Genomic DNA, 14,509 nt, shown 5'->3' on the forward strand with positions numbered 1-14,509 from the left:
CTCAAACGCATTGCAAACCTGTTTGTAAAGCTCTAAACCACAAGATTTGCAGGTTTTATACAAAAATCTGACACCGGGAGATTTTATTCTCAGCAAAGCGCCTTATTTCACCATAAACCTGCAGCTTTTGCCATTTGCTAATCACCTCCACTCTTCTTTCAGTTTGTTTTATTGCTCTCAATCCTTCAAAGAGACTTTTCTGAGTTTCCACTGATTGCACTTTTCATTGCAAGAGCCCCACACACACCACATCCTCGTTGAACCGGATCACGTGACTCGCAGCGGACCAATCAGGAAGCGGCAGCCTCACAACATTAGGAAACTCGACTCGAAGATATAGCAACAGCCTGTAAAACCTCCGCATGCATCCAGACCCTCCCCCCATGTTTTCGCCCGGCACCCCTCCCCCCTGGCTCTACTGTCTATACTTTCTATTTTTCATTTGGGGGATTTGCGAAGAGCCCCCTGCCCCAGATTCACAGATTAACGGGGTTTAGCAGCTACTGTACATGACCCGCCTGAGACTGCTCTATATAATGCTAAGGATTGGGGTTCTTGCGGTTGCAGGAAAGTTGCATCAGTTTTAACACGCGCCTGCCTTGAAATTGTTTATTTTTGGGTCAATCACAAGGCTGGGAAGCAGAGGTGCATTTTAGAGCTGCTTTATTCTCTTGCTGCTTTTCCCTAGTTTGACGCAAACAGAGCAAGAAGTAGCATTCGAAGGAGTTATAGTAGTAGACATTAGGGAAGGATTTATCGATACTATTACTCTTATCCTTATCTTTAACGGGACTCTAGTCGGTACTTTAAAAGGGAAAAAAAGGAAGAAAAAAAGGTTAGATAGAGGCTACAGTATAGCAGCCTCTATCTAACAAGCCTATAGGCCTATATTTATTTTGTATTACTCTTTTCATTACACATTTACTCTATTTGTACTAGGGCTGCAACTAACGATTCTTTTGTAATCGATTAATCTATTGATTATTTTTACGATTAATCGATTAATCGCTTGGCTGTGAATGGTGTAGGAAATTTGTATTTTTTTTCAATTTTTTTTGATCACATTAAAGCTTAAGGGGCGCTGTTTGAGGATGTGTTGATGGAGTAACAACACTGCAGACCCTAAATATAAAATCAAAGTAGGTTTTCATCAAAAATACTAGATTTTTAATGTCATTTTTGCTCCATTTTAGTCTGTGTGAACCAGAAAACGATTAATCGATGTTGTCGGTTATTTCAATAATCGATTAGTCCTTTCAGCCCTAATTTGTACGTAATTTATTTTCCATTAGTGCATACATTTAATATATGGGAGTTAAAATACAAATATAGACCACTTTTTTTTTTTATTATTATTATTAGTGTCAAGTCAGTCACTTTTTGGACCCTGACTTGCTTGGGAAGGGACTCACTACTGGGTATTAACGACCTTCAACAGTGCACAGAAAACAAAACCCAGGATAAGAACAGGTAGGTACAGTTGACAACACCTCCACAGATAAAAATATTTAACTAGGTCCTTTAGCAAATGATCACAATAAACTATACAACCATTTACATTTCTTTAAATAGTTCACGTTCTTGACTAAAGTGCATTTGATCTCTATTACGTCCAACATATTTTAAAGCAGTACTAAGTAACTCTTCCCCCTAGAGGCCATAAGCGCAACTGCAGGTGTTGTAGCAATTGTCTTGGAGAGTAAATACTACGCTGATAGAAAAGGCGAAGGGAAAGAGGGATATTGTACATCCAATTATAGAATGGAAATAATTTTTTTCACTCAAACTTGGCTGTAAATACTATTTAAAGTGACGCTAGCCCGCAGTTAGCTTCTTGCTAGCATGCTACTAGCTTCTTCTTCGTGATTCCATTAGTGTGTATTGGTGGCTCCGGTCCGGGGGCAGTCAAGTTGCCAACATGTTTTTCTGGCCAGAGACACCAGGGGGAGATGAAAGACCCTCCAATCATCCCATAAACACTTGTATTACCCCCAGCGGGACTACGGAAAGGATTTATTAAGATAATCACGTTACTTTGTACTGCTTTAAATACTAATGCTGTTGAAAGCTACCAAAGTGTACACATACTGTACCTACTTCCCTTTATAAATTAAACTTATCAACAAGTCTCTGTACATTTCACCCATGAGATGAAACCCGGAACCCGAAACCATGGCTTAAACCCGCTCGGGAACACGCCGCTGGCTGAGTGATTAGCTCCGCCTCGCCCGCCGCCACAATTACGCTATTATGAAGTAAATGAAGGATTAAGTCTGTTAAGTGTTGTGTTGGTTAGATTTGACTGTAGCTCTAGGACTGAGTCTAAATGAACACTTAAAAATTAACTAGAGCCACAGCCTGTTTCTCCTCGGTGTGACGCTCAGCTTGTGTCCAGTGGGTCAGTCTGTGGCTCCACCTGAAACTCCTCAGTTCGGGTGTTTGTGAAAGAAGAAAAGTGGGCGTGGCTCGTCTTCTTACAGCGGGTTCGTTACTTGCCGTCCCCCTGATTAGGAAGTTAGGGTTTGATGAGGGTTAGGAACGGCAAATGTGATGTAAGTTGTGTTTCACTGATACAGACCTTACGCATAGTTTTAGAAAGTTGAAGGTCTTGGCTTTCAAATCAGGTATCACGCTGGCATATAGGCTGTAATCTCTCCTGTCAATATGCTTTGGGATTTGGATATGCATAACTCTTATCAGATAACAGGTTCATGAAGAAAACGTTGAAAGGGGAAGCTATCTGTCATTTAACAGCTCATGCTAACGGTCAGCAGCTAACGTTAGCAACTTTTCACCATCGTACTGTGTCTGTGTTCATTGGTGCATGAATGACAGAGTGAACGGGTGAGTGGCTCCTTAGTGTAAAGAGTTTTGGGCCTAATGAAGGCAGAAAAGTGCTGTATAAGTCGAGACCGTTTAAGGTGCGCTTTACTGTCCCTGTAGGGAAATTTGTCCTCTGCATTTGACCTGTGTGGGCGACTGTAGTGCAGCCATCTCACTCGTGTTTCACTGCTGAAAGGTCCTGGGTTCAATTCCCACGTGGAAAGGGCCTTTCTGTGGAGTTTGCATGTTCTCCCCGTGTCTGCTGAGGCTTCCTCCGGCCCAGGCTGCTCACTGCTCCTACACTGCAAAAAGCAATTCACTAGATTAGTATAAACATCTCAATTTGAGCATAATAATTCACATTTTAGTTGTTTTGACGAGTTAAGATGTTGTTGGCCACTTGTCCTTGATTGTTTCACTTGTTCCGATTACCTCCTTATTTCCTCCTTTTCCGTCCTTATTTAAGGTCATTTTCTTTGCCAATGGGATAAGAAAATTGGCCTTATCTCATTGGCAATATCTCATTACTTTCTTATTTCAAGCGAGATTTACCTTAGAACTGGTCTGAAAAAGTAAACTTGGTCTGATCAGGAAAAGTGTCTAAATGAGTGAAAACCGCTCAAAACAAAATACATTTCCTCAATTCAATGCATTTAAAGGTCCTATATCAGGCAAAATAAATAATAAATAAAGAGCTTTTAGCCATGTTGTTATTCTATTTCCTTCAAAAACACCCCCAGAGTGGTTTTTGGCTTCATTCACGCAGTTCTCAGCAATCCTCCTGAATCCTGCTCTCTGAGCAGCTGCTTTTTTACATCATAGTGTCAAACAGGAAGAGCTCGACGTCTATAATGTAGTGCCTTATGGCCTGATTTTAATTTTTATAACAGCTTTTTCATTATTTCTGTCGTAAGAGAGAAACAAAGAGAAAAAATAAAGGATGCGCCCGAGGTGCTTCCAGGTCAAAACAAACGCACCCCCTGCAGCCTATTCTGGACACATCTGTTCTTTTTATTCAACCTTCCTGAAGAAGAGGACACTCGTCACTCGCAACTCTCACCAAAATAATGTTCTTCTGTGACTGTCTCTTGATGGATGTTTGGGGAACCTTCACCAGAATCAAAGTGAATTCACTTTTATAACCAACGCGAGTCCCATCACATAAACAGTGATGGACCAGAGCGGTGAGTTTATCCAAACGCGGGTTAGCTTGTGTGTTAGCATATTAGCATGTGTGTTAGCCATTTATGAAGCTGTGTTGCAGATGTCAACTCCTCATAACTGCATCGTGAAGTAACTTCACTTATTGTTGTTTATTTATATTACGGTAAAGGTGTATGTGCGGAGAGAGGGGGCGGAGTTAACTGAATCGAAGCGTTGTGTCTTCCGGGTTTGAAAAATACCTCCAGAAAACACTTATTTTATCACAAAAATGAGTGCTCCATAGAAGTACAATATATCATGTAAATGCCTATACTTCACTTTGGAATGGCTAAAATAGCAGGAGACAGATCCTTTAAGCCAATGCTTGATATTTACTTTTTGCACATATCAGGAGGATGGATCAAATGCAGAGAAGAAATTGTGGACGGGGTTCATCGTATTTGCACTTCAGTCATAGAGCCGACCTCTGTAGTGAACGTGTTTTGTGTTTTTCTTTCCTGCAGAATGGAGGAGTTCCCGATGGAGTACAGGACGACGACCCTAAGAAGTCGAAGCGGCGCCCCAGACCCGAGCCGCTGTTCATCCCCCCTCCCAAACCCAGCCTGTTCATCGCCCCGCCCGTCTACTCCTCCATCACGCCGTACCAGTCCCACCTGCGCTCGCCCGTCCGCCTGGCAGACAACCCGCTCACCCTGCCGCCCTACACGCCCCCGCCCATCCTCAGCCCCGTCAGGGAGGGCTCCGGCCTCTACTTCTCCACCTTCCTGTCCTCCGGCGGCGCACAGGGCATCCCGCCGCCGACGCCCAAGTCGGCCACGAGGAGTCTGCTGCGCTCCAGTGAGTGGCTCGAGTATTTGCAGGGTTCATGTGAAAAAGATGAAGAAAAGGACATATATCAAAATAGATTCTTGTAAATTAAAGCTGGGACGCCAGACTTTTCTTCTGACAGTAAATATATTTGTAATAGAGTATATGGTTAAGGTTATGGTTTACTTTATAAGTACCCCTAGGTAGATTTGTCCAGTGGTGGAAAGTAACTAAGTAAAACGTACAAGCACAAGAAAAAAGTTAATTAGAGTAAATTTTATAATGAGTACTTTATACTTTTACTTCACTGCATTTTTAAATATTCCAGTGTCACAGTATCACCAATAATAAATAAATACATTAAGTAACTGGTTTATTACATTAACAAAGCTGTTCCTATAGTGGGATTTTTTTGGGCAAATGAAACCTCTGAGTCGATGGGAGTGGGGCTGGGTAATGAAAAAATGAAAGTATCAAAAGCAGGAACCAAAACTTCTCTCTTAAGATCCAGGTTTTGTTCCTGTTAGTCCCGGGACAGCATTTTTTTTTTTTTCACACATCTTTCCCCCCATTTTTTTTCCCTATTAAAAAAAAAAAAAAAAAGCCCAATGTTTGCCCCATTTCCCCCAATTTTTTACATTTTTTTTTTTTGCGCCCAGTTTCTTTTTTTTTATCCCCCTACATTTCCCCCCAATTTTTCAATTAACCTTTTTCAATATAATTTTTCTTTATTTTTCTTTATTCTTTATTTTTGCCACAATTTCTCCCAGTTGTCCCCCCATTTTTCCTCAAATTATTCATCCTTTTCCTTCACATTGGAGATGAACCTGGTATTCTTAATTGGCAGATCTTCCAAACATTATTGTTCTGTTTTCCAATTCAAGACAACAAATTATTTAGTATAGGTACTGGAAAAAGTATCGTTTAAGTACCTGTATCAAAAACCTTTTTTTTTTATGGAACCCGGCCCTAGATGAGAACGATGAGAGTCACAGTCCACAGTGTTGCTGCACCTGCCTGGTGGAAAAGATTTCAAGACTTAGCTGGGAATCCCCAAACAATCGTCTGGTCCATTTAATAATGATTTTGCTCATTGTGTTCCTGTCCTTCAGTGACAAAGCTTCCAAACCAAACCTCCAACGAGAACGACGGGACTGATTCAAGTCCTGTTGTTTTCTTGAACAGCATTTTGTGTGAAACAATAAAGAACAGAAAACAGCGACGCATCTGCCTCTAAATATAGATAATATTTAATGATTTCTATGGCAGTCAATCATTCTTTGCCGTCTGTGCACAAGCCCAAATCAGTCACACAGTTATTTCCTGTGAACATCAGCAAGTGTTAAAAACAAAACGAGACTGCAGCTCATTTACCTCTTCATTTCACTGTTTGAAAAAAGGAAAAATGAGTATCCCACTTTTAAAACAAGAAACAACTAGATCTGATTCTGTTGGCCTTTCAGAGAGTGACCTAGTTTTGCGCTGCGTGTGGTTAATACCAACTCTCTTCTATTCATTCTCAATGGTAAATATGGATGCAGTTCACTTTTTGGCCACCAGCGTCAAATTGGGGGCGCTGTTTCACTCCTTTCGCAAAGTTAAGGAAACGCTGTTGTGGTGTCTTGGTATCAATTACAGAGCCTTGTAGCAGTAACTTTCACAGTTTTCCAACTTTTATTGCAAAGGTTGTTGACATCGACAACAGTATATGTTAAAAACTGACTTATAAAAGAATTAATGCTGAACTGACATTTCAAAATAATCTAATGTGGCATTTTCTTTGAGTTAATGAATGAGGTAAAGTTACTGTAGGTGCTGTAGATGCAGGTGTTTGTTTGTTTTTTGCACTAACTGCTACAATTGTTGATTTTGTTCTACTAAAATTAGGCTTTTGCCATAGTTACCATTGGCTTTCATATAGCATATTATTTGCATAGATAGAATCAAATGCAGAGGCGATCAAAAAAATAAAAAGTAACCGCTGTTCTAGATGCAGAGGGAAATGTAGGCTTCTTTTTAAAACTTAAGTCCATTCATTTCACTGAAAATATACATTGTTTTTTTCCTGCTTTCTAGCTTTGTAAAGTAATTAAAGTAAGTTTGTTTTCTGTTGTTCAGACAGCTCAGACATAACCCCGCCCGTCCTGACGTCGATTGGAGAGGCCACGCCCGTCAGCCTCGAACCGTGAGTTTTATCTTCAGTGATTAAATACACACATTATACTCACAGTCGCTCACACCTGATGTCGTTGTCGTCAGTCGGATAAACATCGGGTCGCGGGTACCAGGCGGAGATCCCGGAGCTCAGACCCCGGACCACGGTGGACCAGGACCAGCACAAGGCCGAGCTGCTCTGGGCTCCTCTCAAAGAGCTGGAGGACAACCACAGCTACCAGCAGAAAGGTAAGACTCACTCTCACTGCTCCACTTAGATATGAAGGGTAAAAGGAAATGGATTGGAGCTCACTATAGGCTCATCTGAAAGCTAAGACCTACAAACCTGATCTAAACGGATCTTTTTCTCGAGTAGATGCCGTGATGTTGTTGTCACTTTTTTCACTTTCTTTTTCATCTAATATTTGCCACTTTTTTGTCACATTTGTGTGTGTTTTTTTGGGTCACTTTGATACTTTTTTGTAGCGTTTTCATCCTTGTTTTCTTCTTGTTCTTGTTGTTCTTTTTATGCTTTTTTTAAAGAAGCCTGTAGATTTGAGTAAAGCCGAACTGGATCTCAAAGCTTCTCAACTGTAGAGTAACAGTGTAATGCCTCATTTGAAAGCTAAGACCTACAAAAGAGACTTTTTGTAACGTCGTCAACACCATTTGTCACATTTTTGAAGCGTTGTTGTTGTGTTTTTGTCACGTTTTTGTCGTATTTGTGTTGCTTTTCCGGCTTGTTTTTATTGCTATTTTGTCACTTTTTGCTATAAACACATGAGAAAATCTACACGGAGCTGTAGTAAAGGCGAAAAGAGACCATAAAGCTAACCATCTCAATACTATTGTTAAGTGAAAATAGAATAAAGCACAGGCATTGAGGAGCTTTTGGACATGAGCTGTTCTGTCTATGATGGACAGAGCAAGAAAAAAATTATATATATAAATATTGAAAACAAAAGAAATATAAAATGGCATCTGTACAATTTTGATAAAACTTCTCTTAAAAGTGTTGCCTACTTTACTCAAGGAAATATAAATGAGTAAATTAACTAATTACTAACCAATCTGCTGTGAAAAAAGTCAGTCTATAAACCGTCTATTCACTTTCACAAAAAAGTATGTTGAAGAAAATGCCTTGTACTCGGATCGGTATTCGGTATCGGCAAGTACTTGAATCAAAGTACTCGCATCGTTTAAAAAAAAAAGTGGTATCGGTGCATCCCTACTTTTTGGTAACGTTTTTGTCGCTTTTTTGGTCACATATTGTTGTGTTTTCATCTGCGTTTTCGTCGCTATTTTGATGCTTGTTTTTAAGCTTTTAGATTTGGGTAAAAGCCAAGCTGGAGAAAATGTGCTCGGTTCAGGTGGGGGTTAAAGCAGAACTAAGTAACTTGTTATCGTAGTCCCTCTGGGGGTAATATAAGTGTTAATGGGATGATTGGAGGATCTTTCATCTCCCCCTGGTGTCTCTGGCCAGAAAACCACATGTGCAACTTTCCCTGCTCCGACCCAGAGCACCAATACACACTAATGGAATCACGAAGAAGAGGCTAACAGGCTAACGGGCAAAGCTAACTGCGGGCTAGCATCACTTTGAACAGTATTTACAGCCAAGTTTGAGTGAAAAAAATATCTCCATTGTGTAATTGAGTTGTGGCACAAAGTACAATATCCCTCTCTTTACTCTCACGGACAATTAATGAGTAGATAAAAATGCTACGACACCTGCAGTGGCGTTTTTTTTTCGGAAAACGAGTCTTACCTTGGCTTAGAAGTTAGCAGGTGCTGTTATTGCTTTTTTATCGGCCGTGAAAGGGGAGGAAACACGCTGCTGTGCTTTCTATGGAAGACGGTGCGAACAGTGTGCACTTGTGGAAGTAGAGAAGCCCCGTCCAATTCCACTTCTAAACATATCACTTATAAACAAACAAAGTTGCTCAGCTCGGTTTCTCACTAAAAACCATCTTGCCATCTTGCATTAGTCATCGCTGTAGTAAAAGTGATGAGTAAACCCTGGACTTCCTGTAGCCGTTCTTACTCACCCCTCTATATTTGTAGAGTTTGAGCCTGATTTCTCACACTTACTGTATGTTGTGTCTGTACAGTGCAGGATCTTCTTTCACACGCTCTTTGCTCTTACAGTGCAGGACCTGATGCATCTGGCCTGTTCCAGTGTCTTTCCTGGAGGAGGAACCAACCAGGAGCTGGCGCACCACTGTCTGTTCCAGAGCAGAGGAGACGTCCTGGTGAGGAGGCTTTATTTTCTCTTTGTGTTACAGTAAATATGATAAGACTATTCTGGACTTTCCCTTCCACAATGTGCTGTAGAGCTCGTCCAGGGGCAGACGGTTACCGCCACCGAGACGCTCAGGAAATCACTCCCCGCTATTAAACTTCTGAACTCTCAGCCCACTGTGCACACACTACTCACTGCAATATTTATATCTGAGAGTGGTATTGCCTTACTATCCAGATTTTACTTTATCTGTGCTTTATTCTTGAGGGGTGCAGTTTAGTTTAACCTCTTAACCCCCACCTGAACTGACAACATTGTCTCCAGTACAGTATCGAAAAAACTGTTTAGGTGCTACTGGTATCGAAAAAGTATCGAAAGCAGATATTGGAAAAAAATATTATATCAATCCAAGTTTTAATGCTGTTGGTCATCAAAGCCTAAAGGGAAAATTAGGGGGAAATAGCGAAAAAAAAGTGATAAATAAATAAAATAACTGAGGGGAAAAAAAATCAACATTTGGAGAAAATTGGAGAAAAAAGTGGAAACCCAAATTCTTGGTCTGAACCAAGTGGAATTTCTCCAGTTTGGCTTTACCCGAATCTCAAAGCTTGAACAAACCCTTAAACAAAAATAAGAGACAAAAATGTGCTGGCAAAGCAACAAGGTGAAGAAAATGCAACAAAAACGTGACAAAAAAGCAACAAAAGAAGCGTCAAAAAAGTAATGAAAAAAAAAAAACGATGAAAAAGCAACAAAAAAACGCAAGAAAATGTGACAAAAACACGACAAAAAAGTAAGGGGAAAAAGGTGATGAAAGGCGACAAAAAAAGACACAAAAGTGACAAAAACTCAACAAACATGTGACAAATAAAATAAAATTTGGGGGAAATTTGGAGAAAAAAGTGGAAAAATTGAGGAAAATTATGGGGAAACATTTGGATAAAGTGAAGAGAAAACAAGTCAAATTTTTGGGGAAAATTTCGGACAATTTTGAGAAAAAAGTGGGAAAATGGGGGTGAGTGGAAACCTTAGGGAGAAATGTCTTAAAAATGGGGAAATAATTCGGAATAATGTGGAAAGTGTTTTTTTTCGTTCACCTTAAATACATGATACAAATGTAAAAGAAATTCAGTGAAAGGAAAAGGAATACCATTACCATTATTCATCTGTTTTATGGTTCTATATGACAAATATTTCAGTATCGGTATCGACAAAAGCTCGTTCAAGTATCGGTATCGAAAACCAAGTATTGTTAAAGTACTGGTATCGATAAAATGTAACGGTGCCCAGACCTACACACGACTAAAGAGTGAAGAAAGAGCAACCAAAGATCAACAAGAAAGCCACGAAAGAGCGACAAAAAAAAAGTTGCAATCAGTTTTGTAGGTCTTAGCTTTCAAATGAGGCATCACACTGGCCTATAGGCTGTAAACTCCAGCCCTGAAGCTTTTAGATTTGGGTAAAACTGGAGAAAATACACTCGATTAAGGTGGGGGAGGTGAGAGAGGGTACTATATGTCAACAAAACAACAGTCAAAACTGCCATGCTGAGAAATAACTAAACCCGCTTGTTGGAGAACTTAAAGGCTAAGTTCCAATAATAATGTTCAGCTTTACAAACCTCATTGTCTCTGTTACACACTCAGAACCTTTCTATTGAAGTAGCAAGAACTTTAGTCTGCTTTTAATTGAACTCGTGTTGTGTGAAGGGAGTTTGTCTGAGCCCCCCCCCTCGTCACTACACTGTTTCTATGGAGACGTTAGCCCGGCGACCGTCGCTAAGGTCCAAGAATCTCCTCCAACTCCATCAACAAAGCCGTCTCCGTCTGTCTGCAAACTCTGGCTCCTTCACATGGAGATCCACTTTCTTTAAAAATCCAAAGACAAACCTGGAGCAGTATTTCACTATATTCAGGTTCCTCAAAACGGTTTCTTCTTCTGTGCTGTCAGCGCTTCGTTCTGTACTTCCTGGAAAGCGAAATTGAAAGTTATTCTCAAAGTCTTCCCTAGCTTTAGCACCTGTATTTCATTGTTGCTGTTTAATTCTTACAGAGACATCATAGCAAAAAATGTCAATAAATAGGACAGTGCAGAGAATAAATATAGAAATACAGAAGTGCTGTAAAGCCATTTCATTCCCATTTAGCCCCAGCCTGATCGCTCTGGGCAAGAGAGATCTCCTGAGCCTTTCCCTTTGAGCAGCAGAGCGAGAGCAGCCTCTCACCAGCTCATGCAGGGGGTGGTCTCTGTTGTCCATCACAGAGAGCAGCTTCTCCAGGGTTCTCTACTCCGAGATTGACACTACAGAGTCCTGATCGGCCCCAATCCGAGGAGGCCTTTCTGATTAGTTTGTCCAGTCTCTGAGTGTCCCTCTGCCTGATGTTTCCCCCCAACAACAAGTGATCCTGGAGCGTCCTAGTGAGCACTGTGATGTAAAGTAAAGGCGCCATGCTGACCGCTCATACATGTGCTGGGTCACTACAAGGTCAAATACGCAACAATCAACTTTTATTTTGTCGCATAAATAGTCGCATAATGCACCTTTAAGTCGATTTCATGCCCCATATGCAGGATGTAGATACAGACGGCATCTCTGGAATCTCCCATATATGGTCATTCTTGAAAACAGTTAAGGGGGAAAGCAATTTTGAAAAAATGTAAATTTTCTCTAATTATTAAAAAACTACTTAAACAAATACTGAATTATAAAAAATGTTTTCTACTAAATAATGATACAAAGACATGGGGAGGAGCAAAGTGGTTCAACAGCCCATAAATACATGAATAACGGAGAATGCTAACTTGATGCTACATGTTAGCATCGGGCTAATGCTAACGGTTAGCTAGCGCTTGCTACAACTGCCGTTTTTTCACTTCTACTGAACAATCTGTTGCGACAAAACATCCATATGGGCCCGATTTACACTTGACTTTATTTATGTGTGATATATAAGTTCATATTCTACCAGAAAATGGCTAAATCGAGTGGAAAATTGTGTTTCTCTAAAGATTCTATTTTCCCCTTCGGCGAAGCCACGCCCCCTTCTATGACGACGTCTGTATCTATGCCCAACTAAAGAGCCCTGTTGCTCTTTAAAAAAATGTGTTCTGCGTGTGTCGTCATGGAAAGTGCCTTAGGGAAAGTGCTTTTAAACTTAAATGTTAGCACGTTACAACAGTAGGAGTGTTGGTTTTGAAGAATTAAATGTCGATGAAGGATTTCTGCCAAAATATAGACCCTAAAAGTCATTAAACATGCATTAAAGCAGACCATAAATCTGGAAAAGCAGATGTGTTATTGATGTGATGTGTTAATAAATGCAGTCAAAAAATATCTGAGGCGAAGGGACTATACAGAGTTTAAAAATGTTAAAACTAAGTATTTTCCTCCCCCCACACCAGGGGTTGGCAAGTTTGCGTCGTGGAGGGCAGATTTTCATCATTGCTAAAACACCCAAGGCCTAATCTCACCATTGTCGCCTAAAGTAAAGAACTATTTTCTGCAAATGCCAATGTTTTATATCGGTAGTTCCCGAGTGGCAGGACTTTGGGACCAAAACAAAACTGTAATTTCTCCCATTTTTAGACAACTTTAACAGGTATTTGATCTTATCTTTTTACAGTAATATTTCTCAAGATCATCTTGGGTGCCAGAGGTTCTGTGCTGGAGGGCCGGATTTGGCCCCTGGGCCTGACGTTGCCTACCCCTGCCCTACATGTTCCAATGTCCTAATGTGTAGAATGAGCCCAGACCTGTTCACCACAACTGCCTCTATAAAATGTGACTCAAAAAGGTGTTAAGTGCCGTCATGCACGAGCTTAATATAGAAGCTGCAGTTACGCATAAGACCTGAGGTGGCGGTAGTGAGCATAAAATGACCAACTTGCAGTGTCTAGTGTCTTTAAATCTAATTTCCTTGATTGCCTTTTAAACATATGATCCAAAATGCACCATGTTTTGTTTTGTCAGCTTTACCACTCGTTTGTTGTGCCCAGTTTACTTCCTAAATATCTCACTTTCCCCTCATTCGTCTATTAGGGGAAAGGTTACAATGTTTATGTGTAGAAAAAACTATTTTCTGTGCACACAAAACACCTGGACTCCACTCTTTTCATTTAAAAAGGGGGAAATACAAAAGCTACTTGAGTTTAACAGGATAGTAGGATAGTATTGAGAGCTGGAATTATCATAAAGAATGACTCAAACATGAAAACACCAACTCCATGAATTTTTTTGACGAGGGAACAACATCAGAACCTGGTTAGAATCTCAGCAAAGGGAGTGTTGAGAACAGAAAGGAATTTGCCGCGAGTTCCCTCCCTGTTGCACAATAGTTTAACACACAATGCGATCTGAAAATGTGCCAAAGGTTGACTTCAGAGTTGGCACCGGCGGAATCTGGGTTGAAACTTCATGAAAAGTGTGAATGTGACGGTGTAAAAACAAACGGTATCTTTGTTTTGCAGGTGGCGCTGTCGCTGATGTTGTTGAGGAATCCCGTTTTCCCGAAGTCGCATCATCTGTCGAAGTACCACTACTCGGGTAAGGCGACTGTTTACTGGAGGAGTCCTTGTTTATGCAACAAAACCTCGTGCCAAAGTAAACCAGCTCTTTTATACGAAGGCTGAGTGGAAAATATCGTGCAATTTCTCTCCTGAGTGTTGTTTCAAAAATCAATTAGGAAAGTTTAAGCATCCACAACATCCTTTGGGCTTTTTAGTCATTTGTGAATGTTAAAGACGGCGCGTTAAGCTTTTTGCAGATGTTTGGAAATAATGTCAAACACATCTTTAGCACTTGGTTAGAAAATGCAGTAATGATCTCGTGTGGCTTTAGTGAAGCTATGGGGAGTGTTTTTACTCCACGATGAAAGGATAGTAAGAGAAGGAGAGGTGAGGAAAGCATTTCCTGGATACATAAGACCTCACGAGGAGCTTTCACCGCAGAACAGCCACTGGAGAAGATTCAAAGATGTTTGAGTGGCTCGAAACACAGCTCCAGGTCTGATTTGCTGAGAGATTAACATTTTAACATGGTAAAAAAAATAAAATGAAATGAACTGACACAAACTAATTGTAACATGGTCGAAAAAAAAGGTACATTTTGCATAAAACCCCCGTCTTCAAGCACTTGAGCCGTCCATCTATTCTCCTCCTCGTGTCCGGTTCATGGAGGCAGCAGAGCAGGGATCCCAGACCTTCCCCTCCTAAGTCTCAGGGACGTTCCCAGGTCAAAGTCCTCCAACGTGTCCTAGTGGGACGATCCTGAAACATCTCCAAATGGAGGAGTCCAGATGCTCTCGTCGATGTGACTCTGAT

The 14,509-nt window shown here is 40.7% G+C and overlaps 2 protein-coding genes across 2 annotated transcripts in view; one reads left to right on the top strand and one right to left on the bottom strand.

Annotated features, from left to right (window-relative positions):
• Positions 1 to 14,509, bottom strand: part of vps29 (VPS29 retromer complex component) — a 230,067-nt gene that overhangs the window by 52,996 nt on the left and 162,562 nt on the right. The gene's annotated exons all lie outside the window — the stretch shown is intronic.
• The window catches only part of mideasb (mitotic deacetylase associated SANT domain protein b), an 81,327-nt gene that overhangs the window by 51,607 nt on the left and 15,211 nt on the right, over positions 1 to 14,509 (top strand). Inside the window, 6 exon segments of the mRNA XM_079573407.1 lie at positions 4,491 to 4,824; positions 6,913 to 6,979; positions 7,054 to 7,075; positions 7,077 to 7,197; positions 9,097 to 9,200; positions 13,658 to 13,733. Of these exon segments, the coding sequence (XP_079429533.1) occupies positions 4,491 to 4,824; positions 6,913 to 6,979; positions 7,054 to 7,075; positions 7,077 to 7,197; positions 9,097 to 9,200; positions 13,658 to 13,733 (724 nt within the window).

Source organism: Gobius niger (genome assembly GCF_951799975.1).
Source record: "Gobius niger genome assembly, chromosome: 16".
Taxonomy (NCBI): domain Eukaryota; kingdom Metazoa; phylum Chordata; class Actinopteri; order Gobiiformes; family Gobiidae; genus Gobius; species Gobius niger.